Genomic DNA, 26,167 nt, shown 5'->3' on the forward strand with positions numbered 1-26,167 from the left:
CACACCTTCCCTGAGACTGCTTTAGATATGAATGTTAATATTTTTAAGGGTTAAGCAATAGTTTGGTTTCTGTTCAAAAGTTATGTTTGGGATTCTGTTTAGCTTCTAAGAACTGCTGTTCTTTCTTTCTGAAGATGTTTATCTGCAAAGCGGTGCTTTCAGGTATCTGACAAATTATGTACTGTCATTTGTAGGTTTATGTAAACAGCTCATTTATCTTTGGTTCACATTGGTTTGTGAATAGGATCAAACTCTGGGTATTTTTAATCTTCTCATAAAACTTCAGCATGCTTAAGCAAAGAACAACTTACTGTTTCATAAGAAATGCCTTGTTTGTTTTTTCCTCATCCTCTTTATAAAGCCAAAATTCTCTTGTTAATATTTTTGAAAGAAGCTAGTCTTAATTTGGAGACAGGAATGTGATTTGTGGTCTTCTGTAGCTTCTAGTGCAGTTGCTGCTTTTGTACTTAAGAGGGTGGTGTTAGTAGTGCTTCTGTGAGTTTTCATGAAAAGCAATGGGGATACAGGCTCCTAATCTCACGTAAAGGGTTGAAGGAACTGTGCAAGTGTACTCCTTTGTTGGGTATGGTTGGATCCACATAAATACTTTAAAACACTTAAGTCAGTCTTGTTTTGGGTGATATGAATATGGCTTCTTTCTTGTCAGTGACTACTATGGTTCAGAGTATCATAAAGCATTAACCTGGTGACACTGCTGTCCCTGATCTCCATCAATATGGGGGAGCTGTAATCATGATGCTACATGAATTTCACATGTACTTCTCCAAAATAAAACTGACAGCTGGAGAATGTTGCATCTTTGACTTATGTACAGTCTACTTAAGTATGAGCAAGAGAAGTAAAAAAGTAAGCTCTACAACTCTTTCCCTACCTTTGCTGTTTCTTTTCCTTTCAGTTTTCTGTGGGTGGCAGACCTGGTCTTTGGCTTGGAGTTTTGCCTTTTTGACTCTATAATTAGTGATTCAAGTTTTAAAGAAAACTTCTCTTAATACTTGAAACTATTGTGGTCTAGTATTTGCAGTACGTGCTGTGGTGGTCCAGTGTTTTGAGAGCAGCCTCCTGACTAGTTTTCCTACTATTTTTGTTGGAAATTAAGGACAGAAGAAGGTGTTCAAATGAAAGGAATAAAACTTTCTCTGCTTTGTCCTGAAATCAAAATTGCTTGTGCCAAATTCTCTCTGGAAGTTCTAGTCTGAGTATCAGATTTCTTTAGTCAGTCAGCCTACATCAGGTTTTAAACTTCTGAACTCATGTATACTTAAAGCCTCTTCAGACTTACAGTTAGTCTGTGACACACTAATGTAATATAGCTGCAGATTGTAATTTTAGATACAACAGTTAATAATTAGAAATACTGGTTTTAACTTGTTTTGTGCAGTCTCTGAGTGCCTCTTCCACAGCAATCTCTGTTGCAGGTAGCTGGACATAATTTACTCAGTCTTTTCAATTTGTATAGTAACTTCACTTCAGTTTTCTTGCTTGCAAACTGAAAAGTGTAGCACTTGCTCGAAGGTATGAAGCCAGCAAACTGTGAGAAACTGATTGTAGAACTTCATAGCAAAGGAATGGCCCCAGCTCTAGCAGGAAATAGTTCAAAAAGGATTCTACATGCTGTTGTAGCCCAGATCCTTATGCATACAATGATTAATCCTAGAAATCTGTACTTCCTGCTTGTTCCTGCAAACTGTATTTGTTGTTGTTTGTTACTAGCTTTTGTTAATCCATTAGTTTGGGTGCTGTCACAGAATATAGCAGCTGTGAGTAGAGTGCTGGTGTTGGGTTGTATTGTTGCTTATGCTGATATCTGTTGGTTTACTTTTAGACAAAATCACCTCCTTCTCCCACCCTGGCTAACTACCCAGTTCTATGCATGAGAGCTTATTCACATTAACTTGTTTTTCTACTTTGTAGGACATACTCTAATCATATGCAGTATTTATCAATGAATTATTCAAACAGGAGAGGAATTTCATCTTTTTGTGAAAGGAGTTCTTTGTTATATCTTCAGTTGTCATCATAATGTATGCTGAACTTAAACATTGAGAGAATTTTTCAATTTAGTCTCTAACTTGATATGTTCTTATGTGTTCTTAAAATGCTTACATAAGGAATACTTTGGCTAAAGCTGGTGCAAATTATTGAAGCTGAATTCTGGGGTTTTTTTGTTTTGTTTTTCCTTACCTGGTTCTGCCTTGGCATAATTGATAATAGCAGGTCAGAGAGGGCTCTGTAAACAGCTGTCAATAAGAGCATGCTTATGTCTTACTGCTGAGCTGTACTAAAATGGTGGCTTTTCAGTTCTTCAGTTTGCTGGAGTTGGACCATAACTGTTGTGCTAATGCATGGCTGGTCATCTCTCAAGTTAACTTATTTTTACTGAAGTAATATATTCCTACCTTCAAACTGTCTTTTTTTGTAATCTCTTTGATATAGGAAGGTTGAGGGGCCTCTTGTATGATCTAGAGTGGTTCCCAAGGTTGTATATTTATGCTTCTCTGAGAAGACAACAGCTTGAAATGTCATCCTGCAGAATGAATGACACTTCAGGTCCTTTAGTCAACAGACAGTTTATAATACCCGAGATTGATGTCCATATATTACAAAAATTATTAGGTGTTGGTCTTATTGCATGAGACTTTTTTCTATGAGACTAGCTGTCTATTAATTAAGCCCTGCAGTGCTCCTGTCCATTTCTGTCCCCTTCTCCAGAGGGCCTTCATCTTTAGTTTCTTCAGTCCAGCTGGAGAAGGGTTGTACATATGTTCTTTCTCCAGGAAAATGCTGGAGTGGACCTGCCACAGCTCTGAATTATTGATTGTTGGGAGGTGGTGGTTTATCTTTGGGAAGGAGCAGAGAGGGTCAGTGTCAAACTATACTGCAGTTACTTCTGTTCAGAAGTCTCCTGGATCAAGGTGATTGAAGAGAAGTGTATTGGGAGGTGAAAAAGAATGCCTCAACTTCTCCCTCTTTGCAGTTAGCAAACAGTGCTAGGTTGAATCCCTGAGTTGTAGTCCCCAACTCATTTTACACCCTGTTGTCCTAATCGGCAGATCCAACTTTGTTTTGTTTCATAAATATCTGCCTTTGACAAGCTGAATTATGTTTTATTACAACTTGGTGATGTAGATCTAGAAAATACTTTCAAACTAGTACTTAATTCTGAAAGTGAAATCACTAGGACATAATATATCTATTGTACCTCAAAATATTTCTTGGTAGGACCTGTAAATTATCTGAAGGGAAGTTGTTTTCTGGTAGAAAGAAGTGGTTTGCATCCCTGGGAGAGATACCATGTCCCTGTATGTCTCTGCCTTTCTAATAACTTTTACTGACAGTGTGTGAATTTCTTGGTTAACCCATCCTTACTTTTGCTCCTAGATCCAGTCTAAGGAAAAGATCTGGAGTCCTTTCCTTGCTCTCTGAAAGAGTTCTATTTAGTACTTTTTCTATTGATTGATTTCTGAGTGTTTATAGTTGGACACATGACATGAAAGTTACATGTGTGTATGTATAGACAGAGAGAGTTTATATGTCAGCATTTTGAAATGCCTTATATCTCCTAAGTCTTTACAGTTTGTGTTGGCTGGTGGCAGTGGACTTTACAAGGCAGCAGTTTCTGTGATAGTAGATAGGGTGCTCCAGATCTGACTGAGCTGCCTGTGTCAAGTGGGCAGTATTCATCTGAGATACTGGGATGTATTTGAGCCCCTGATACTTGAAAAGGGAAAAACTGTTTTGATTCTACACTTAGCATAAGCAGACAAACTCCTATTTAACTGGTAGGTTAATGTTATTTATTTATTTTTTTTCTCTTATGTTTCTCTCAGTGACCCTGGTGGAGGGATTGAGATGTCAGAGTTCATACGAGAAGCAACTCCCCCTGTGGGCTGTAGTTCACGCAATTCTTATGCTGGGGTAGATCCCAACAGCCAGGTAAGAATTAAAGCTGCTGCAGTTGTTGTGTTAGTACTGCTGGCTTTGCAATCTGTAGAGTAATCTTTGCTGGTTTTTTCTTCTTATTTTATTTTTTTATTGTATTAGGATAAACAACTTGCCTTTCTGTATTTAACTGCTTTATTAGGGTGGTATTGCACTCTCCCAGCTGCATAGCTCTTCCTTATCTCATCTTGTGTCCATTTTAGGAATGGCTGGATTTTATAAGGCAACCTACTGTCCAATCAGAAAGTATTCCCTTTTGCTTAGTTGGCTTTCTTCTGATTTAGTAAATCAGAATGGCTCAGAACATGGTCAAATAAGTACCAAGACCCACTGCAGTGGGCTTCCCTCATCCTTTTGGTATCAGTGAACTGTTAGGTAGCTCAAGCTGTAACTTTATCCTTATGTTCTAACTTTGTTTTCCTCCGTTACTTTTGTTTGATACGTCATCTAGATGCTTAGTTGGCAAACTTCAGTTGTGCTGAATTTGAGCACAACTGTTAAGTCTTCTTAGAATGTATCCACTGCTGATTTATCCCTTGTAATGCTAAATAGCTTTCTGAAAGTTACTATTCCTGACAGTTCAGACTCTGCAGTCAGAAATGTTAATTTGCTAAAGTACAGAGCAAGATAAACTGGTAGAAATGGAAACACTAAAACTGTTTATTTTTGGATGACCTCTGCAAAATCTTCATTATTTTGATGCTTCAACAGGGGTGGGAAGAAAGCAAAAAATAGGGGCTGCTGCACACCAGATGGAAGTGCTGAGGAACTTGGCTTTATTAGATTTTAATGCAACTTCATTATGCTCTAGTTGCCTTTTCACCAGGGAAGTTGTTCCACTTCCTTATTGTGTCTTCTAGATTTATGCATTCAACTTCCACAGCGCTGCATATGCTGTTCCTTCTATTTGGCTTGTGATGTTTAGCCAGTCGTGGCATCTTTCTTTTACCAACTCTTCATGAGGACAAGTAGATTGACTGGCCAGACTGTATGCTTATGTTCACAATGAGCAATGCAGCATCATATTAAAGATACAGTAGCTATTTTTGAATGATGTGGAAATCCTTGGTGTGGTATTACAGTATCAAGTCCTTCTAATTAGCTCTCTGAGTAAACAGTATATAATGTAGTGCAGTGTTATGCTAATGTTGGTGTTTTATCTGAATAATGCTCCTTTATGTAGCTTACTCACTCTAAGAGATTTTTTCCTTTGCAGAAAACAGGTATTTGGTAGTGTTCAAAGGAATAGGAAGTAATGGTCCATGTAGGAAGACAGAACTAAGCTGGGGATAATGTTTCTTTTGACTGGTCTTTGGAGACAAAACTATTCCAAACATACTCATAACAATTTTAATGTTAAAGCGTGTGAAGAAGCTCTGTGTTCTTTCCTGTGTGTTTTAATGCTGACACTAAGTCAGTTAAAGCTACTGTGAAAGGAAGTATAGTGTTTAAAATGAGTTTATGCTGGTAAAGTTAGTGTTCACTAGTCCCTTGTGATTGAATTTGCAGCATCAAAAGAATATGTGAATAGTAAGCATCTGAGTTCTGTTCAGTTTTTTGTGTGAAATAACTTTCCCATGCTGATGCATTTGCATGTTACTGAAGGGAAAAAAAGTTGAAACATGGCAAAATGACTAATAAAAAGTATATGTGACAGCGTAGTAAAGAAAATGCATTAAATGAGCTCTGGCTGCTTTTTTGCATTACATGTAGCAAAGCCATTGTTCTTCTGTAGTATGGCTGAAAAAAAATCTGTGCACGTCTTCACATTACCTTAGATTTGCAGTGCTTGCAAAGGAGAATTAGTAGAATTATGCTCTCTTTTCCCCAGAGTCATTTGAACTAGGGATTTTTGAAAAACAGCATCCCAGTAAGTATACAGTAAAGTAAAATTGCTGTCATTTTTACTCATCTTGCATTCAGATTTTGCCTTTGAGTGCTCTTTTATCTTATTTCTGAGTGGTTTAATTATTTGACACCTGCATTTTTGTGTGCTATTCAAAGTTTTGAGAGAGGTGGTAGTGGAACTATTGTTGAAGGAAAGACTAAATTCTCTTTAGCACCTCTGCAAAATAATCTGCTACAGATTACAGAATGTATGTAGAGTGCAAACCTAAATGGCTAGCTAGTTTTTGTATGAGGAGGTACATGCCTGCTGGTTAGCCATTGAACATGGCTGAAAAGCAGATACTATAAATTTGAAATGTGATTGTAACTAATATCCAAGGATAGGTCAAGGAATACTGTAGTCTTCTACTAACCAGTTTACTTGCTTTGAGATAACTGTAATCTGTGTACTTGGAAACTGTCTTCAAAAGAAAAATTGCATTTGCAAGAATGAGAGGGAAGAATAAGATACTCTAATAAAATAATCATGTTAAATTGATTTAAGCTTATCCAGCTGCCAGCAGGGATCATCCTGCCATATCCCCTGTTCATGCTGCTGCCACTTTCCATGTACCAACACTTAGGTTCTTGTGATTACCTGGTCATTGGATCAACTCTGACAGACCTGAAAACTAACCCTGGTAAAAATATGTATCTTTTCCCATGGGAGCAGTTTCTGGATTTAGCTTGGTATTTACTATGTTGAACAGGTAAGTTTTATATTAACATAGTGTTTTCTTTAAGCATTTCAAGCAACTGGGATGATTGCATTAAACATTCTGCTTTACAGCAGCAGTTATTAGTGTACCACAATAGTAGTAGTTTTGTTTCCACATTAAGTTTTTTTTCAAGGAAAATTCCTAGATTAGAAACTGTTTTTAAAATCAGCATAGTAAAATCTCCAAGTATATCAGCTATAAAACAGAATAATGCAGTGATATAGTTGGATGCATCCATCAGATGCCTTGTCTTCTCTGTTTGCAGTGGAAACATTCTGAGTCCAAGGATTTTACAGCACTGAGCTGTTGGATGCTTTTGTGCCTTTGAAAATCTCTCCTAGATGTATAGGCAAATGCATACATTGCAGTAATGGGAAACAACAGTTGGGTCATTCCTGAAAGTTTACAGCTTTTTACGTAACTCCCTCTTTCTAGGTTGGATCTGGGTTATCTCGTCTGGGAACAGCAGCAACCATCAAAGGTAAGATTTTTGGCTACTTAAAATTACCTTGCAGTAGCACTTCACTATTGTTTACTATTTTGTTTCCAAATACTGTCTACCTTTTTACTATTACCATTTACTAACTGGAAGAAATCTTCCTTGGAGTCACAAGTTATGTGTGTAAAACACTAGGAGAGAATATTTTGGAATCCGTGCTCTGTTTTCCATGTGTTTCTTTTGCTTGTAAATGCAGACCCAGGGGGTTGGTTTGAGTGGACTTCTCCCTATTATTTTGAGTTCTGTGCAAGCAATCACCCTTCTGGTATTGTATTTTGATGACTTGATTATTTCTAGTTGCTTGGCATCTAGCAAAAGTATTGTTCAGGGCAGCCCTTGTGAACTCCTCTGAGATGAAAGGATAAATTATTTGTAATATGTGAAGTTGCTATCTTGTAAATTTATTAAGCCGATAATAAGACAAAAGAAAATGAGATGTGAATTTTTGTCACTTTCCTGATTTTTCTTACCTTTTTTCTTTACAAGTATTTTGTTACAATCCACCCCTCATTTTTATTGGCAACCATGCAAAAATGAATATTCAAATAGAAATGTCTTCAAGAAAAAAATAATCTTTATTTCCGTTGGTTTCTGTGTAAGATACTTTTCCAGTGCTTTATGGAAGATCTGTGTAGTTGAATGAAAATTCTTATATACAAAATAAAAGAAATAGAATAGACAATACTTATCTCTAAAAGATGAGACAAATATTGTGTTACTTGTAATTATTATTTACCTTCAAATGAAGAAATAAAAGCAACAGTCATTCATGACAGGTGAGAAATCTGCAGTGTATGTAGATGTATGTGTTAATACTTTGAGCACTAGTACTCTTCTTTCTTAAAATTCACAGGAGATACTGACACTGCCAAGACTTCTGATGATATCAGTTTAAGTCTTGGCCAGAGTTCTAGCCTGTGTAAAGAAGGGAGTGAAGAACAAGGTAAAATTTCTTATTCTGCATTTTAAACATGGTATTTTGTTACCAAAGACCCTTTGCTTAACATGCTAAATTAATGCAATTTATTGATAGACTCTAAGAAAGGATATCTTGAAGCTCTCTGTTTCCGTTCTTAATTACTCTGAGTTCCTGGGATACATAGCTTGAATACTTTTAACTTTACACTTTGGCTGAGTGCTGTGTGTTTCTTGTTCTGGCATCTTCCAGCAGGTAATAAATATTTACTGTCTCCGTACTGCTGAAAGATAGCTAGCTTACATGTCTCTAGATGATCTCTGTCATACTGAAAGTGGCCTGGGATTCATGGACTTTGTTGTAGACTAATTTGCTTTGCTTTCCAATACAGCCAAATGATTTTTTTCCAAAACCAGGTGTGTTCTTCTGTAAAGTATATAATCCTGTCTAGAGTTCTGTGTTTCTGGAGCTATAGGCTGCTTCTAATATGCAAGCTATCAGAGTTTTGTAATTGTTTTTTCCTAGTATGTAAGGAAACTGCTAGCCTGTATTCTTCAGTTGTCCAATTTTGTTTCAAATCTCACTTTTTGTTTAGCTTCATTGCTGGGTAAAAGTCTGCTCGGACTACAGCAGAGCATAAAACTGTAGGGAAATCTTTTGTTTGCTGATTTTAAATTACCTGGTGACTTAGCAGAAAACTAACTCTGGGAATACTATAGTTTGTTTTGGCCAATCTAATCAGACTGATGGGTTCCTTTCAATTGTTACTGTGTGATTCAGTGCAGAAAATGTTTAAAATAGATTACAGGTGGCCATGCTGTTGTAATAGGCAGCAGGTTCTACTACTTTCAGCTGAGTAATGGAACTGTTTGTGAAGGCTAAGTTCAACACAGGGGCAAATACACTCTACAAAACTTTAATAACTGTAGTAATTTAACTTGGCCTCCAGATCTTCTATTTCTAGTGACAGTACCAAAAAGGAAAGTAGCCTGACATTCAATACTACCTGCAGGTGGACACTTTCACAGGAGACTGCTTGTGATGGATAACAAACAATTGTTCTGACCAAAAGCTAACAGCAAATCTTTATGATTTGCTTTAACAGCACCAGTTTTAGAGACATAGAACTCGGTAACTTTGTAGGGAGTTTCATTATGGTACCAACAGACCTCTGCCAGTGCCTGCATCCTTGCTAACTGTGAGCTTACTTGCTATCTGGTAGGAAAGGTGACTTTTGTTTTTTTATGACTTCAATGTTAATGGGGTTTATTCTGTCTTCAATAACTTTAAAGTTTGTGAAACAGCTAGCTGCGTGTAGGAGATAAAACAAAAGGTAGGGTACCCTTTAATGATTAAGAAACTTTTGGGATATATAAAAACGAAGTCTGACACCCTTGAGTAATAGAGGAGGTTGGGGACTTCTCAGTATCATGTTGTCTTTTTTTAATAAAAAAAGAAACCATCAACACCAGCTTAATCTTAGCAGCTAATAAAAGTCTGTCAGGTTTGCCCAGATGCTAGGAAATCTTTTGAATGGTAATGTGATGTGTAGTACTTGCAAATGGATTTGTCGGTTTATTTACTTTATCTGATATAAACAAGCATTTGTAAAGCAGACTGTATAATGTACTTGAACATACTACATTAATATTTTTAAATATGTACTTAAACAGATTTGGCAACTGATCGGAAGCTTTTTCGTCTGGTGTCGAATGACTCGTTTGTCTCCATCCAACCTTCATTATCCTCTGGACAAGATTTGCCAAGAGACAGCAGTGACAAAGTGTGCCTCTCGAACAACCAGCTTGTGGACCAGTCTAAAACCAGTGCATGTGACACAGAAGTAGCTTCGCTTGTAACTCTGCATTCTCACTCATATAGGAAGGATCATAGACCACGAGGTGTACCAAGGACTTCTAGCTCTGCTGTCGCTTTTCCAGATGCTTCATTAAATGACTTCCCTCTCTACCAGCAAAAACGAGGACTAGATCCTGTCAGTGAGTTAGAAGCTTCCAAGCCCCCTTCTGGATCCAGAGAGTCCTTGGCTGAGAACTCTTGCATTTCAGGAGTTTTTCAATTAGATGACATTCTGAAAAGTAGCAGCCCTCAACCATTGGCTAAGAGTGGGAAGAGCAAATCCTTGAAAGCAGATAAAAGTGTGGACAGTCTGAGAAGCCTGAGTACTAGAAGCAGTGGTTCAACAGAAAGCTACTGCAGTGGGACTGATCGTGACACTAACAGTACTATCAGTAGCTATAAAAGTGAACATACTAGCTCAACGCATATAGAAAGTGTGTTGTCAGAGCACGAGGAGGAGTCTCCTAGAGAAGAGAAAAAGGATGCTAAGAAAAAGGACTGTGGTGTTGACTCAGAGGATGACAGTAGTTCTACTGACAAAAGGACTAGTAGCGAAAGGACTGCTGTGGAAGTGAGCACTAACAGTGGTGTTCAAGAGGTAAAGGGTTCTAATGCATCTGATGAGACGCACAGTCAGAAAGGTCTTGGTGCCTCTGCTTCAGAAGAGGCCAATAAGAACCCACATGCCAATGAATTGACTACGCAAGCTGACAGGCCACCTGGGAAGGCTGCTGAACAAAGAGATGAGCAGAGTGAGAAACTAGCTGTGTTAGTAGATTCAAGAGCTTCTAAAGAAACGAGTGGAAAACAAAAAGAAGGAGATGTTCGACCAAAATCTTCTAGTTTAATACATCGAACAGCTTCTACCCACAAGTCCAGCCGGAGAAGGACAGGAAAAAAGCGGGCTAGTAGTTTTGACTCAAGTCGGCACAGGGAATATGTTTCCTTCCGAGGTGTATCTGGTACTAAACCTCACAGTGCTGTGTTCTGTCACGATGAGGACTCCAGTGATCAAAGTGACTTGAGCAGGACATCAAGTATGCAGTCAGCTCATCAGTTCAGCAGTGATAGCTCTTCCAGCACCACCTCCCATTCATGCCAGTCTCCTGAGGGAAAGTACAGTGCTCTAAAGACCAAATATGTTTCTAAAGAACGTGGGGGCACAGACCCTGAAAATGCTCACAAAACCCATGTAGGCTCTGAAGGAATTAGCAAAAAACGATCTACACGTCGGACTTCTAGCACAAACAGTGCCAAGAATCGTGCTAGAGTATTAAGCCTGGACAGTGGTACTGTAGCTTGTTTAAATGACCCAAATAGTTTAATGGCACCAGGTAACATAAAACAGTTAACCACTTCAAAATCTGATTTGGAAGCCAAAGAAGGAGAGGTGCTAGATGAGCTATCTCTGTTGGGAAGGGCTTCACACTTAGAGTCAGTCACTCGTTCTAGGAATAGCTTACCAAGCCAGGCTACGTTTCCTGAAGGGGAAGAGCAAGAATCAGCAAGTGGAGGTAAGTAAATGAGCTACCAGAAGTACCTTGCCATATTTTGTTAATGAGTCTGGTACCTGTGAGTTAAGTTACAACTACACTTGAGCATCTTCCTGTTTCTTCATTCTTGCATAGTAAACCTGACAAAGTGTTTCCTTCATAATCTCTTGGAAGAGCTACACAAATGGGAGTTGAATTCAAAGAAATGTTATGAAATCTATAAGTAGAGGTGTTATGGGTTTGTAACTGGTTGTCTTTGTTAACCAAAGCTGTATCTTAAAATTATTATTTGTGATCACATCAGACCTGCTCCATTGTATTACTCAGACTTCAAATTATGTGTACTATTTTAAAAGTTAACAATAAAAGAGAGACTATTTTTGTTTGAAAGATTGTGCAGTTTAGAAGATTGTGAACATGGAAGTGATTGTTTGAAGTTACTGCTGCCTCTTAGATGATCTCTGGCATGGCTTGAGGTGGTACTAAAAAAACCAACCCACTCCCAAACTCTTACCATGCTGCCTTCAATTGTGCATTCTTAAGGTGGTCTAGTTACTAAGCTGAATTTGCCTAGGGATTTGATTTTGCTTAGCCTTGCCATTGTTGGCTAGACAGTGTTTACTTTGGGGTTGGGTTTTTTGTCCTCATTATAAGAACACAATAACCTTCCTGTGCTGGAGAGAGGAATGTAATTTCCTCTCACTTTCTATACGTATTGCTTTGTTTGGAGTAATGCAAGTAGTAAGCTTACCTGTAGTAGGTCGTATTAGTATAGATTAATAGGGGCCTTTTAAAAAAGTTTTTGAGCTCTTAGTAGTGTTTTGTTTATCACTTATTACAACATTTCTGTCTCTCTTCTTGGTTAACCGTATGGACTGCCTTAACTGGAAGGCTTTTTGTGTTGTGGAAGACAAGTGGGTTTAAAATATGTTTTCAGAGCACTATGGGATTGCTAATTACCTCAGTCTGACTTTTGGGATTGTTTGAGGGTAATACCTACCAGATAATCTGGATCTTGTTAGCTAAGCGCACAAATGCTTCATACAATTGTATTTTAGATCAAGACATAGATATTTTTAAGAAATTGTAGCAAATTCACTGTGCTTATTTAGACTGCCTAAACAAAGTAGTGATTCTTCCATCTTAAAAGGAGAGACTTCCAGCTCACAGTAACATGAGAGCTGACCAATAGTCCTTTTGGTTTTTTCCTTTCCCCTGACACTAGAACAAACTCTAAAAATTAGTACAATTAATTTTGGGGGTGGAAAAGTGTGCTACACTGAAGTTCAGCTGTTTATTGATTACTGATCAAATTTGATTGGCTTACAATTAGTTCAGACCTATTTAGGTGCCTTCACTTTAAAACAAACACACCCCACCCCCACCCCCCAAATGCTAAAAACCTGCATATATTGGTACTTGCTGTATGTCTCTTATTCCTAGCAACAGAGTTCTGCAGTAGCTTTAATTAGAGTCCAGGTTGCTCTTTTAGTACTAACTCTGCAAGCTAAACACTTAACACATACTCTTAATATGCCTTGCTAAAGTGGCATCTCTTCTTTATGTCTACTGAGGGTAATTTGACTAATAAAAGGTCTGCTTAATGTATTTACTGTTTTGATTCTATGCCTTCTTTAGCACAAGTTTTAATTTCATTTTGGTTTGTGTTATTACAGCTTAAAACTGTTAAGGTTCTCTCCTTATATGCAAAGGAGGATTAATATACCTTACCTTACAAAACATGTCAGACTTTATGCACTCACCAGTAATCCGTAATCTGAAAGAATCAGTGCATGACTGATGCTGTATACTGCCAAATATTTTGATTTTTTTCTTTCAGAGTGAAATGGTGGGGGAAGACCAACCCTAACACATTTAAAAGCAATCTTAGACACAAATCTGTAGCAGCTTAAGCAGGGAAGTCTTGCTGTCATTCCTGACATACTATTCTCTTCAGTTTCCCATTTAAACTTAGTTTAGATAATGGTCATTTTGAAGTTCTTAGTATTTTTAATAAATGGCAAGCACCCAAGTATTACTTGCCTGTGGGTTTCAGGCTGACTTTAAGAAGCAATCTGTATTCAGGTTCTCCAGATTTGATGACATCATATGATTAATAACACTTGCTGTATCTTATGTTTCTTATTATCAGCACAATAGGAAGTATTTCCTTTATGACTGTAAGAAATTAATGTCATTCTGCTTTTTTGAAAGCAGAATAAAAATATCACTTTTCTTTAGTATTACTTGATGCCACAGGACTGCGTAAATATTTAAGTCAGTAATTATTCTGAATTTATGTGTTCATGATCAATCTGGATAATTCCTTCATGTTGTCCTTCATTTCTACTGGTTCTTCTTTTGTGTGTGTTTTGTTGGGTTTTTGTATTCCCAAATATATAGCTGATATTGCAAGTTTTGTAACAGCTGTGTCTAATTGTGGCTTTCTTCTTTGGGCTTACCTGTGACTAATAGTAATTGGAGAAAACATTTTAACTTTTTAGAATCTAACTTGCTTTATATTCAGTATTTCACACTATTGAGTTGTCTTCACCTTTTGGGAATGTTTTTAAAGACATACATTTTATAATTTTATATACTTTTTAATTTCTGTGATTGCTTATAACTTTCTGCAACAAATAATTAACAGATGGCAGGCTGGATAACCAAAAGACTGATATTAATACTGCCGCTTCTTTTTCTGTTGGCAGCTTTCAGTTCCTATTTTTCAAATATGACTTAAATCAGTAATTATAACTTCATTTTATCTTGAAGTCTTTGGGGAGTAAACCAAAAAGTACTTTCTTACTTGTGTAACTGCTGGAATGTGTTCTGTAAAGGATATGGCCTTTAGTAATCTTGTACTAAGCTGGATGCTATACAAATTTGGGACATACTTTACTTTAGCAGATACAACTTAGCAGTTTTGTTTCTATCTTATTGTGCCAGGAAGTGGTGAATGACTCACTTTTTACAAGGTAACTAGTACATTTAAATAGAAATTGCAGTTCATCCAAATGCAGACAAACAGCATTTGAAAATTCTATAATTAAATACATGTGGTGGATGTATAACAAAAAAAATGGAAGATGTCTTACAATAGTTGTTATCCCTGTTTAACTACTCAGCCTCTAAAAGTAGCTAGTGAATTGATGGGTTATAGGTTAAATGAAGTTGTTTAGATATCTAAAAGTTTGCCTAGATGTCCAGTGATATTTTGGCAGTACCACCTTGATAGTCTCCTGTGCCTGGTTTCTGTCAGATATGTGCTATTTCTGGATTCCTGTTTGTAATGATTTAAGGAACAAACATAATGCTGTATATGACATAGTGATGTTTTGTAAAACTTCAGCTGACCTGAAAAGTCAAGTGTTCTCCCCCAGTTCTAAGTTAACTGTAAAAGATGCATGCTTTAAGGTGCTACTCTCTTTTACAGCTTGCTGTAATTTAAGATTTATTTACTTTAAGTTCTTGAGTTGCATATCCTTTTGTAAATAAAACTGCATGTGATGTAATGCATTTTTCCTTCTGTGCATTTCATAGCAATATTGAAGTAACAGCTCATACTATTCTTCTGTGTTTTGTGGTCTGCAGTACATCTCTACAGGCAGGCAAAATAGGGTTTTGTGAGCTTGGACTATAATATTGCATTTCATATGGTGTATGGAAACCTGTTCATCTTCTCAGTGTTTATGTATTTGTACATACATGCTTAGCGTATCTGCCTGTAATCATTAGACAGTATCCTCTACAAAGTTAAAAGTACAATTCAGTTTTCTGTTATGCAGCCACAGTATATTGCTCTTTTCCTACTATGTTTATGTTGCATATGGTCTACAGTCATTACTTATTTTGCCTGTGTTGTAGAGCTGTTCCATGCTTCTGATGGCTTTAGTTTCATATGTCTTCTGCAGATGGAATTAATACAGTTACAGAAGATGGGGCTTCTGGTCTGTTTTCTGGGAGTCTATCAGTTCACATTCAAATTGCTAAACCAAACAGTTTTGCATGAGAAATCAAACTCTGAAAGAGTTTGGAAATGGTAGAAACTGAAAAATATAAGTTACACACAACCAGATTACAGTATGTTGGCTATCTCTGTGTTCAGCAGGACCCCTCCTGTAACTGGATCAGATTAAGCAGATTAGCCAGTAGAAGGGGGCTCTCTTCCATATGAGGTTCGTTATTGGAACCAAAAGACTGTATTCCATTACTTGATTTTTTAGATGTCAAGTAGCAGTGTCATAATGTACACAGTATTTGGTTCAAGCATGACATAGAAATTTTAATGTTAGCTCTTCCCAATATCTGGCTTTGAAAGCATGATGTTATGTCACAGCTGTTGCGTGTAAAGGTTGAGTCTTACGGAATTACCGCGGACTTTGGATATCTTGTCATCTCAGCAGAGGCGAGATGTTGCCATTCAACACTTAAAGATGTTAACAGCATTAGGAGTGATGCGTGAGGCTGAAATGGAATTCTGCAGTTTTGGAACTTAACAATGAAATAACACTTGGAATGAATCTTGCATCTACTAATTGTTAATCACTACCTACTAATGCAAAATGCAGTTTTAGTGCATTGTGTGGGGATTCTGTCCTGCCTGTTTTGTCCCATTTCTGGTATTTATGGATAATACAGGGGCTTTCATTAGATGACTTATGACTAAGATAACTACCATCTTCCTGACACTTTGTGGTTCCATAAAGGTGGCGATGGGGAACAAACAAACAAAAACCTCAGGTTTTGTCCAGCTCGCAGCAGTGGCTGTTGAGAGCCAGGAATGTGTGTAATTGCTTGGCAAAAGCTCTCTGAGTACTACTGGTAAGAGACTTCCTGTTAACTTGGTGGAAACATGTTCCTTTAGTGTGTCATCTACAGAGTAGTAGACTTTCTACCTGAAGTTCTGCAGGGCTGTGTAAGGGAAATTCAGTATACTTGATGAGAAATGCATGCTACAGAATAACAGCGTATACCAACAGTTAAAAATTAAGTAAAATACACTTCATGTAACTTTGTTTGTTTCCCTGGGAATATTACTTAAAATCTGAGCTTGGTTAAATTCTCTCAAGCCTCCCAAATAAACCAGAAGTAGTAGTTCTTTTAAAATACTTTGCATTGCTGTGGAAGTGAGTTATTTAGTGTCTTAGATTGGTAGTGTTTGTGCAACTACTTCTCACAGTAATTTTTACTTAATTTGGAAAGAATGGTTCAATTTTGTTGACAAGTAGCATGTGTTGTTCATAAATTTGCCAAGTATTCATCTCAAACAGGAGTTAAATAATAATTTTTGGTACTTGGTATAAAATGAAGCTGCATCTACTAACTTAAGTTTATAAGCCACTTTTTTCATGCTCCTTTGTAGATGTACCTGGATTTATTGTTACGCATACAGCTGAGAAAGTTCCGAGAGCTCTCTGAACTGTAATGGAAGTGCTCACATTGCTGCCAAATGTAGCTATGAGATGTAATTCCAGGATATATTGAGGTTGGCTACTAATTAACATTTGGTGTTATAGTTAATAGAAGCCCATTCAAAGCAAACATGACTTTCTATGTATGACATACTAACATAGAATACCACTTATGCTGGAAACGCTGTGTGTTCTAAAGATGTAAAGCATCTTTTCCTTAAGGTGAATAAATCCAAATACAAAATCAGAATTAAATTTCATGAACATTAATGTAGGTTATGAACGTTTGTCTGCTTCATGAACATAATACTAGCTTTTGATACCGAAATCCCTGGCTATAGGGACTATATTGGGTAGGGGATCAGATTAGGTCATAGCTTTAGCTCTTTGACCCCAAGTCCACCAACATTATATTCAAGAAGTCTGTGTGAGTAATGTTTTTAAAATGGAATAGTTCCAGTGGGAAGTACAGTGAGGTAGAACAACTGAGACTCCTAGTTTTATCTTTAGCATTAGTATAGAAATTTGTCTATTAAGTTGGTCTGTAAAATTGTTTGGTTCAGAATGCAAAACAGATGGTTTCATTGTCCCGGTTATTCCCTGCTTGACAGTGTTTTGCTTTTCAGATTGTTGTAGTGACTGGTTTGATGTAATTGTAAATATTCCTCCGGCCTTGTCTCAAACTTGTTTTTTTCATACATTCAACCACAACACTGAAGTCTTGGGCTTTACTTCCCTTGTTTCTCTTTCAGGTTTGGTTTTTGTGTTTGGTGTGTGTGGTGGTGTTTTGTTTTCGTTGGGTGTTTTTTGGGGTTTTTTTTTGTGACAAGCTTTCCTTCCTAAATTGTGTGGGTTTTTTCTCTGCCCTATTTTCTAGCAAAAGTTTATATCTTGAGATGTCCCTCTGTTCTTCATTGTTTCTCTTTTGCTGTCCATGTCTCCATTCTTCAGAAATTGTCATTGGTGTGTTTTTCTTTAAAGGTCCACAGTAAATTACAATACTATAAGCCAATACTTAATTTTTCATCAGAGAAGTATAAGAAATCCCTGCAATTGTAGGTCTTATAATAGTGCATAATCCATGGGGATTAATAACTGTATATTGAAGATAGGGACTGAACAGACTCCTTTCTACTTGGGAATCTTACAAGTATGGTTTTTAAAATAGTGTTAGAGCATGTGAGAATAAACTATGAATGCCTCAACTGTAAGGAGAGTGGTGGTGGTAACCCATAAATGCATGTGCGAAGTATGGCTTTTCTCATGTTTTGAACACAAATGAGATGTAGATGCTCAATGTAGAAGAGCAAAATGTCAGCTATTTGGTTTGGCAAAGTATGTTCAGTGTTAGACGGATTTCATTGCTTATCTGAATTCATGAGTCGTAAACTCTTCATATCAGCTCTCACTGAGAATTTGTAGGGTTGGTCATTACAACTGGTTGAAAATAGTTAGATCACAGTTTCCCACTTGATAGGGAGAGAAATGGCATGTCCAAGCATCACTTGGGTTCCATGCACATGTTTAACCATGCTTAACCTGACTCATGTTCAAAACCATCTAGGCTTTTCTTTCCCGAGAAGAGTGAGGGACACTGTTTCCATTTGTGTGTGGGTTTTTTGTTTTCTTTCCAGTCAGACTGAAGTTTGCAATTCTATTCGGAGAACTCTGTGGTACGCATGTGGGTACTTTACCTCTGTATTACCTCAATACCATATCTTTGCAGGAATCTTCTTGCTTGGGAAGAATTTATCTGTTTTGGAACTCATCTGAAGCACTGGGTTCAGCTTTTTTAAAAATGAAATGGGACTTGTTGACGCAATAAAATTTGGAAATTCTTTTTCAGTTTTCATCTTGTAAGTTTTGGTTAGAAGCAGTTGTACGTACGTGCAGGGTGATGTAAAAGCTTTGGCTTGTATGTGTAAATGTTCATGTTAAAAAAAAATTTTCATTTTGTTTCTTAAAGCTAGTTGTATTGTACAACAAATGTGTAGCTGTAGTGTAAAACTCTGAATCTTCAGTTCTGTTTAAAACTTTGAGGAACTACAGAGGTTTACATCAAAAACGCTTATGTAGTATAGAAGGACAAATTTTGGAAAGGCGTAACCTGCAGTCAGGATAGTTCAACCTGTGTTCATATATTCCCAGCTATTTGGCAAAGGGATGCGAGTTATTTGTTATTCTAGAATTTTCTCTGCAACAAATTTTAGTCCTTTTATTGGCAAGGTATCATTCTAAATGTGTGATGACAAAGTGATATCCTCATGACTTTCTAAGTGTGCAACTGCTAATTTGGCTTTTTTCCAATCAGAAGTGTAATGAAAGAAAAAAGATAAATTTTAATAAATACATGTTCATATGCACAGTAGCATTAACAAATACAAAAGTAAAATTATTTTGTCTTTGAAATTAGGTGTATTATAGCTGGGAATAGGTGTGGGAGGGTTAAGTTTGCTACAAAGTTGTCATTACTTCTCCACCTCTTAGTATTACTAATCTCTGGGCTGTAGGTTTGTATCTTTAACTTGTGCATTTGAATTTCAAACCTGACTTTTCTGTTCTTGAGAACAGATAATGTTGGGGGCTCAAATTCATACAACATCGGGCAGAAGAAATGTATACTTGAATTTCTTGACACTAATGAAGTGTAGTGTTTCAACATAAAAATCTAGAATAAAACTGAAAAACAGAACAGACTTTTAACAACAAACATTCTAGTCTTCCTTTACTGATTTACTTAAAGTAAGCAGGAACTGTAAAGTATAACCTATGCTATCTCTCCCTATTAGATCCAGATTTTGTACATGAGTTTAGATGTTGGATCTTACCTTTCTGGAGTCTAGAGTAAGTGGTTGTAAGTAGCAGCATCGGAGAAGTGTGAGTGATGGTCTAAAGATGTATTTAAAAAAAACCACCAACCCACGAAGTGGGGAAATGTCCTACAGGGATATTTTTATTTGCTTAGCTTTGGTTTAAAACTTCAAAACATTATGTTACTTTGTAAATATTTAAGGAAGCTTATTTATGTTAAAACAAAGCTATTTCCGTCATGATTAAACTGCTCTCAGAGCATGATAGAGGATAATTTAGGAGCTTTATCTTGCATCTTACTGGTGAACTCATAGCTGTACTGCTTCTCACTAAAGAGAAGTAGAAACACAAATAACATGTATTAACATAAGTAGCTTTCCATACTGGTATATTTTTTTAATCCTGTGTGCTCTTTAAAATGAGGGTTTTTTTAAAAAAAAACACACACACAAAAAAAACCCCAAACAAAAAAAAAAAAACAAAACCAAAAAAAAGCCCCAAAACAACTAACCAAAGCCAAACTTTGCTCAGTTTGGCTTTCCATACTTCAAACTGTAATCCTTTGTTTTTTCTTTTTTTTAACTTAGTCATGGTTTCAGCATGTTGCTTCTTGAGATGTTGCATAGTGTTAGCAGACTTGGAGCTTGTTGGGCTGAAAAGCTGTGCAGTCTTTTCAAAAGAATGTATAGACCTGCTTAGTAATTCTGAATGTCACCACCTACATTCAGGAGGAGTGTATATAGAAGATGTACATTGAAGAAAAGTTTCAAGACAAATAAAAGATCCCTTGGTAGCTTAGGTAGAAAGCTACACTAAAATCTACTTTGATTTTTTTTTAAAGGTTAAAGTGAAATAATAAAAAGTTAGCAAATGCCAGAACTATTTGCCTGTGCAGCTTTGAATGTAATCTGAGTACATACAAATTTTGATTTTTAATTTTTTAATCTTCAACCAAGTTTATATTTTTCTATTTTTATCACAGGACACTGCCTCAGTCAGTTATTTGAGGTAGACTTGCTTTTAGTGGTAAATTGGAGCTGTGTAGGAAGGACCTCTAGTGTTTCCATAATCTGGGCTTCACTTATTGCAGAAGGTGATGTTTACTGAATAAAGGATATGAAAAGAAAACCAGATGTTGTCAGTGTTAAGTATGCTGCCTTGAAGAATTGCACTTGAATGCTGCTTTTGCTAAGTAGTTGCAAATGGTAATTAAGAGGTAATGAATGCTGATGTTTACCATCTTAATGGTAATTAAGATGTTTACATTTCAGTTAAGACTAGTCACTGTTCTTTATTTCATGGTGCTTAACTATAGCCTGATTAGCAGAAATGTGTGGAATTGCTTTTGCATCTAAAGTCAGTGGAAGCTGAGTTGTGAATATGAGTTTTTATATGCTGATGTATACACTGGAAAAATTGAGCTTTACAATTTGGCACCCAAAATTAGTGGGCAGTTTTGATCTTGTGTGTGTTAACTTAATTCACCGAAAAGTCAGGATTTTTCCTATCTTTAGCATATTTTACTTTCCCATATAAAGAAATCCTTGAAGGAATTAGGCTGTGTATTAAAAGCAAAGCATAAAGCTGTATGTTAAACCACAAGAGAAATGTATTGAATTCTTGAAGTACACTGAAAAGGAAGTATCATCTACTCATGCTTAGAATAACAAAAACAGTTGTGGAGGAATGAGGAGAAAGTAAGCAATCCCACAGGTTTCCTGAAAATATAGGAAAGGACTGAATTAAGGTTGTCCTTCACTTCTGACACTTTGGTAATGAAATGCTTGTAACTGTAATGTTGGTCTTAAAGTATATCTCTTCATGTAGCTTACCTTTTAAAGCAAACTACAGGTTGAAGTTTCATATACAGCATTCACTTGATAACTTGTGGTTCATGGGTAGAATTAGACTCTTGTTCCATGCAGTCTTTATTGCTTTAGCAATGGCAGTAATACACAGCAGCAGTAGTAGGTTGCTGTTCCCTGTAGACCAGCATTAGCATCTTTGCTGGTAAGCTTTGAAAGCTTAATGACAGGAATGTTGGAACTTGAAATGCACTTAAGTGAACATGGACTACTCTGCCTGTGATCTTTCTGCCATAAAAAAGTATTGTTCTCTTAGTGTTTTGTTTTGTTTATTTTGGCTTGACACAACCCTTGGTTTTCTCACTCTAGTAACAGGCGTCTTGGCTACCAAGTTGTGACTTCCCATTCAAGATTGTGATTCTCCTCTTGCACTGACTTCATGTCAAATTTTTTGTTTTGTTTGTTGGTCCCTGTTCTCCCACCCCACCCCCCCCCACTTGCCTGCCAAAACTTATTTTCTCTGTGACCTGTTCATTTGAGCTCTCTAGTGCTCTGCATTCAAATTGGTTAGTAGTTTCCTTGGTTCAGGAGGAAGGCTCTGAGATTGCAGACATACCATTAAGCAGTCCAAATCCAAAGTTGTTCAGACTGTGAAGCTTAAGGAGGACAGGTGGATTTTGGATGGTAACCTGTGGAAAAATCTTAGACTCCTTTGACTATATACAGGTTTTTACAGTGTTGCTTTATAAGTGGACCAAACCTTTTTTTTGTTTAGAGAGCTAAAATAACAAACACCAGTCCTTACAAGGAAGTAGTTATCTCACTTAATCTGAAAAGAAGTAGTTATCTCAATCTCAACCCTCTGCTCTTCCGAATCATAGTGTAACTAGTCTAAAATGAGCAACATGTATTCCTTGGCACTTATAAGGAAAAATAAAAAAGCAACTCTATTTTGTCCCCTTAGGAGGCATGATGAGGTTAACCTCAACCCTACCTGTTTGGCAGAAATTACAAAATTGAAAAGAGAATATTGTAGTGAGGAGTGGCAGACAGCCTTTCTAGGTTGTCCTTTAGGCTTCTCCTTTAATTATCTATTAAATGAGGTAAAGAGTCAGATCAGTTGTGTCTCTTCCTGCCCTGTGTAAATGGAAGGGATTTGGGATACCCAACTGTTTTTGCAAACTGGCTATTTGGATCTGATGGTAAAAAAAAAAGTAAGCTGTATATTCAAGACACACACAGTCCATCTCCCAAACACCCAAATTTTTACTAACAATTGTGTGTTGTGATCCTGTCTTGAGGCAGGTTATTTGAACAGTCAGTGAATAAGCTACTTCTGTTGTTGCAAGTCAAGTTCATTAACTTGGGGAGGGTCAGGGGGAAGAAAGGAGTCTTAAGTTACTGTGTACATAAATAGGATGGGTTCTTATTTGACCTAAAGTCTGTCTTGATGCAGCAGCACAAGCCAGCGAGGAGACTGTCACATTTCGTCGTGAACGCAGCACATTTAGGCGTCAGGCAGTACGACGCCGGCACAATGCAGGGAGTAACCCTACCCCTCCTACATTGCTCATCGGATCACCCCTCAGGTAGGGTATCTAAATGTTCCACCATATTTAGCATGCATGCAGCAGACCACTTCTCCCCACACCCACCAGTGTTGCCAGAAAAGCACTTTTTACTTCCTTCCCCGCCATAACCTCCTTGAGCTGTCACTGCATGTCACTGTGGGCTTGTTGAATTGTGCATGTATATGTGGCACTATTTTCAAAATGATCAGGATAGCCAGTCTCTAACATGTTATAGCTGATTTCAGATTGATAACAAAATGAACTAATGCTAACAAACTTAGGTTCAGTGTTTTTTATCAAAAAATTCAGAAACTTTTAGTTTCAAGCAAGGAGAAAAACCCAGGAAAATATTATTCACCACTCCTCATTTTGATTTTCTTTAAGTAAGCAAGCATTAGGGACTAGTACTGTAATTGCTTCTCACATCTGTAGATGGTGAGAGAGAGAAGCATAAAAACCAAATGGCAGAACATTAGAAAGGGCTAAATTAGACTTGGAACATCTGCATGTACAAAATACAGATAAATGATTGTATGAACATCCTGCAGCTTTTTACAGCAAAAGAGAAATAATGAAGTAATAGCGATGCCTTTGTTATAAAATGCACAGTATTGTTCAGTATTGAATCTAATTGTGTGGCATTTTGCATGCCTTGGCAATGTTTAAAATGTACTATTACATGCATCCCAGAAGTTACCAACCTTCACTGGCCCATTTGTTAACAATACTGAGCCTAGGGATATGTTACATACAGCAACTCTGGTCTGTCAGCTTGAACAGTAGAAGCAGTAAGCACAATAAGTTTTTAAACTTGCTTTTAAAATGTTTCAATCCCATGGTTGCCTATGGTATTGGAGAATCTGGTGAGCAGAACATTGCCTGTAGAGGAAGGAACACTCCCCCATATACATCAAAGTAATTCTTTCTCCAGCTATATGAGAAATATACAGAAATATCATCTATGTTGTGTATTCTTAATGGTCTTCCTTCATATGCTCAGCTATCTTTTAATAATAGGAGCAGTCTGCTTTTGTGTTTCAGGAATACTTGTGTAATTGTTTTAACTGGAAAAAAACTATAGAAACTGAGCAAATAAAAAGAAAATCATTTACAGTAGAGGATGGGGGAGGAATTGTGCCATCTTTGTGGTACTACTGAAATAAGGACTAAGTTTGTAAATTTTCCTCAGGTAGGGGGATTTTAAGAATGGTACCTAATATCTAACAATTGAAGGGTTGACTTCTGCTATATCAAGGACTGAAACTAGTTAGATGTGGGTTTTGTGGCTAGTGCACTATGTCGCAGTAACCAGATAATTTCAGTTATTTTTTTAAGTATCTGGTCTTGCTGAACATAACGTGCATATTTAAGTTAGTGATTTACTTCATAGTGAGGGATGCTAAAACTTTGCATTCTCTTTAGATCACTTTTGCTCTACTGCATTCATTTGCATCTGATTTTTTTTAAAGGAGGATTTTATGGTTTTCTGTATTGCTTCATAAGAGGCTGTGCAGACTAATCAGAGCTCCTTAACTGTGCATTAGCCAGAAAATAGTGAGTTTTCTTTCTCTTAGACCAGTAGAAAATAGGGAAAATAAAGGACTCCCTTAAACTGAGGCTGACAGCTCCCTCATTTTCATGTACTAGTGCAGTCATTAAGGTTCCCATGGCTTAAGCTGGACTTCAGTGAGAGACCATGAGAAAACTGAAGTTGGTGGAAGTAACTTCTTAATCAAATGAGGTTTTCAAGGGTGAAAAAGTGGATCAAATATTCTAGCTTTGTATTTCCTCTATGCATCTTCCAGTTACCTAAATTTGTTCCTCTTTAAATAAACAAACCCACAAAACTCTGTACTTTCTCTGACAAAATGACACACCTTATCAGAAATACTTGTATTATAAACATATGCTCAGAATGGAACACTTAGTGAGGTTATTTTGCTGAAGGTATTGTTTGTGGTGCTAAATGACTGTCCCTTGGAGTGGAGTTTAATTGCCTTATTCCAACAAAACACTAGAGTGCTTTCAGATTTGTTTGACATAAATTCCATTTGAACTACCAACTGTGGAATGTATCTGAAAAATTGTATTTATTACTGTTCTGATTTCTAGATGACTAGTCTGAAAAAACTTTATATGGGTAGCTTAATTTCATTGTAAATTCTGCATGTTGCTGGAAGAAGAAACCCTTAAAGATTAAAAAAAAATAAAAAATTGTCCATAAGGAACAAATGTGAAGAAATACAGATTTATTTTTTTAAACCAGTTACCACCAGTATCTTTTAATAATATCACTGCAACTATACTGACATTACTTGTATATGCTAGTGGTGAGCTGCTGTTGTGGTTTAACCCCAGCCAGCAACTAAGCACCACGCAGCTGCTCGCTCACTCCCCGCCATCCAGTGGGATGGGGGAGAATATCGGGTAAAAAAAAAAAGTAAAACTCCTGGGTTAAGGTAAGAACGGTTTAATAGAACAGACAAGAAGAAACTAATAATGATAACACTAATAAAATGACAACAGTAGTAATAAAAGGATTGGAATGTACAAATGATGTGCAGGACAATTGCTCACCACCCACCAACCGACACCCAGCCAGTCCCTGAGTGGCGATTCCCCGCCCCCCACTTCCCAGTTCCTAAACTAGATGGGATGTCCCATGGTATGGAATACACTGTTGGCCAGTTTGGGTCAGCTGCCCTGGCTGTGTCCTGTGCCAACTTCTTGTGTCCCTCCAGCCTTCTTGCTGTCTGGGCATGAGAAGCTGAAAAATCCTTGACTTTAGACTAAACATTACTGAGCAACAACTGAAAAACATCAGTGTTATCAACATTCTTCACATACTGAACTCAAAACATAGCACTGTACCAGCTACTAGGAAGACGGTTAACTCTATCCCGGCTGAAACCAGGACAGCTGCCTTGGTATAGTTCCTGATACTGCTAATCCATATGACTTCAGATGTTAAACTTCTAACAGTATTAGATTTACTAATCTTTAGTTGCCCTGATGTTGCTTCTTTCTTATTCTTGCCAGCAAAACTTTAATCTCCTAATCTTCTAACTCTGGCATAAAATTGGATGTTGTGGGGATGTTACCTTAGAACCTGTTGAGTTCAACCTGAATTTTTTTTATTTCCTACCCATTATTGCAACTACTTTTCAATTCCTCTGTGGAATGTCTAGTAAAGGAGACAATGGCATTGCATATGTGTGCGTTTGGCATTAATATA

The 26,167-nt window shown here is 37.1% G+C and overlaps 1 protein-coding gene across 8 annotated transcripts in view; it reads left to right on the plus strand.

Annotated features, from left to right (window-relative positions):
• Positions 1-26,167, plus strand: part of PCNX1 (pecanex 1) — a 92,873-nt gene that overhangs the window by 10,892 nt on the left and 55,814 nt on the right. For 5 of the 8 annotated variants that reach the window (XM_049825107.1, XM_049825109.1, XM_049825110.1 and 2 more), the window contains exons 3-7: positions 3,849-3,954; positions 7,002-7,047; positions 7,919-8,008; positions 9,655-11,352; positions 22,818-22,950. In XM_049825107.1, coding sequence (XP_049681064.1) covers positions 3,849-3,954; positions 7,002-7,047; positions 7,919-8,008; positions 9,655-11,352; positions 22,818-22,950 — 2,073 coding nt within the window. The remainder of the gene's footprint in view (positions 1-3,848; positions 3,955-7,001; positions 7,048-7,918; positions 8,009-9,654; positions 11,353-22,817; positions 22,951-26,167) is intronic. The other 3 variants (XM_049825113.1, XM_049825114.1, XM_049825108.1) reach the window with 2 other exon arrangements.

This window comes from Accipiter gentilis, chromosome 22 (genome assembly GCF_929443795.1).
Source record: "Accipiter gentilis chromosome 22, bAccGen1.1, whole genome shotgun sequence".
In the NCBI taxonomy this organism is placed as follows: domain Eukaryota; kingdom Metazoa; phylum Chordata; class Aves; order Accipitriformes; family Accipitridae; genus Astur; species Astur gentilis.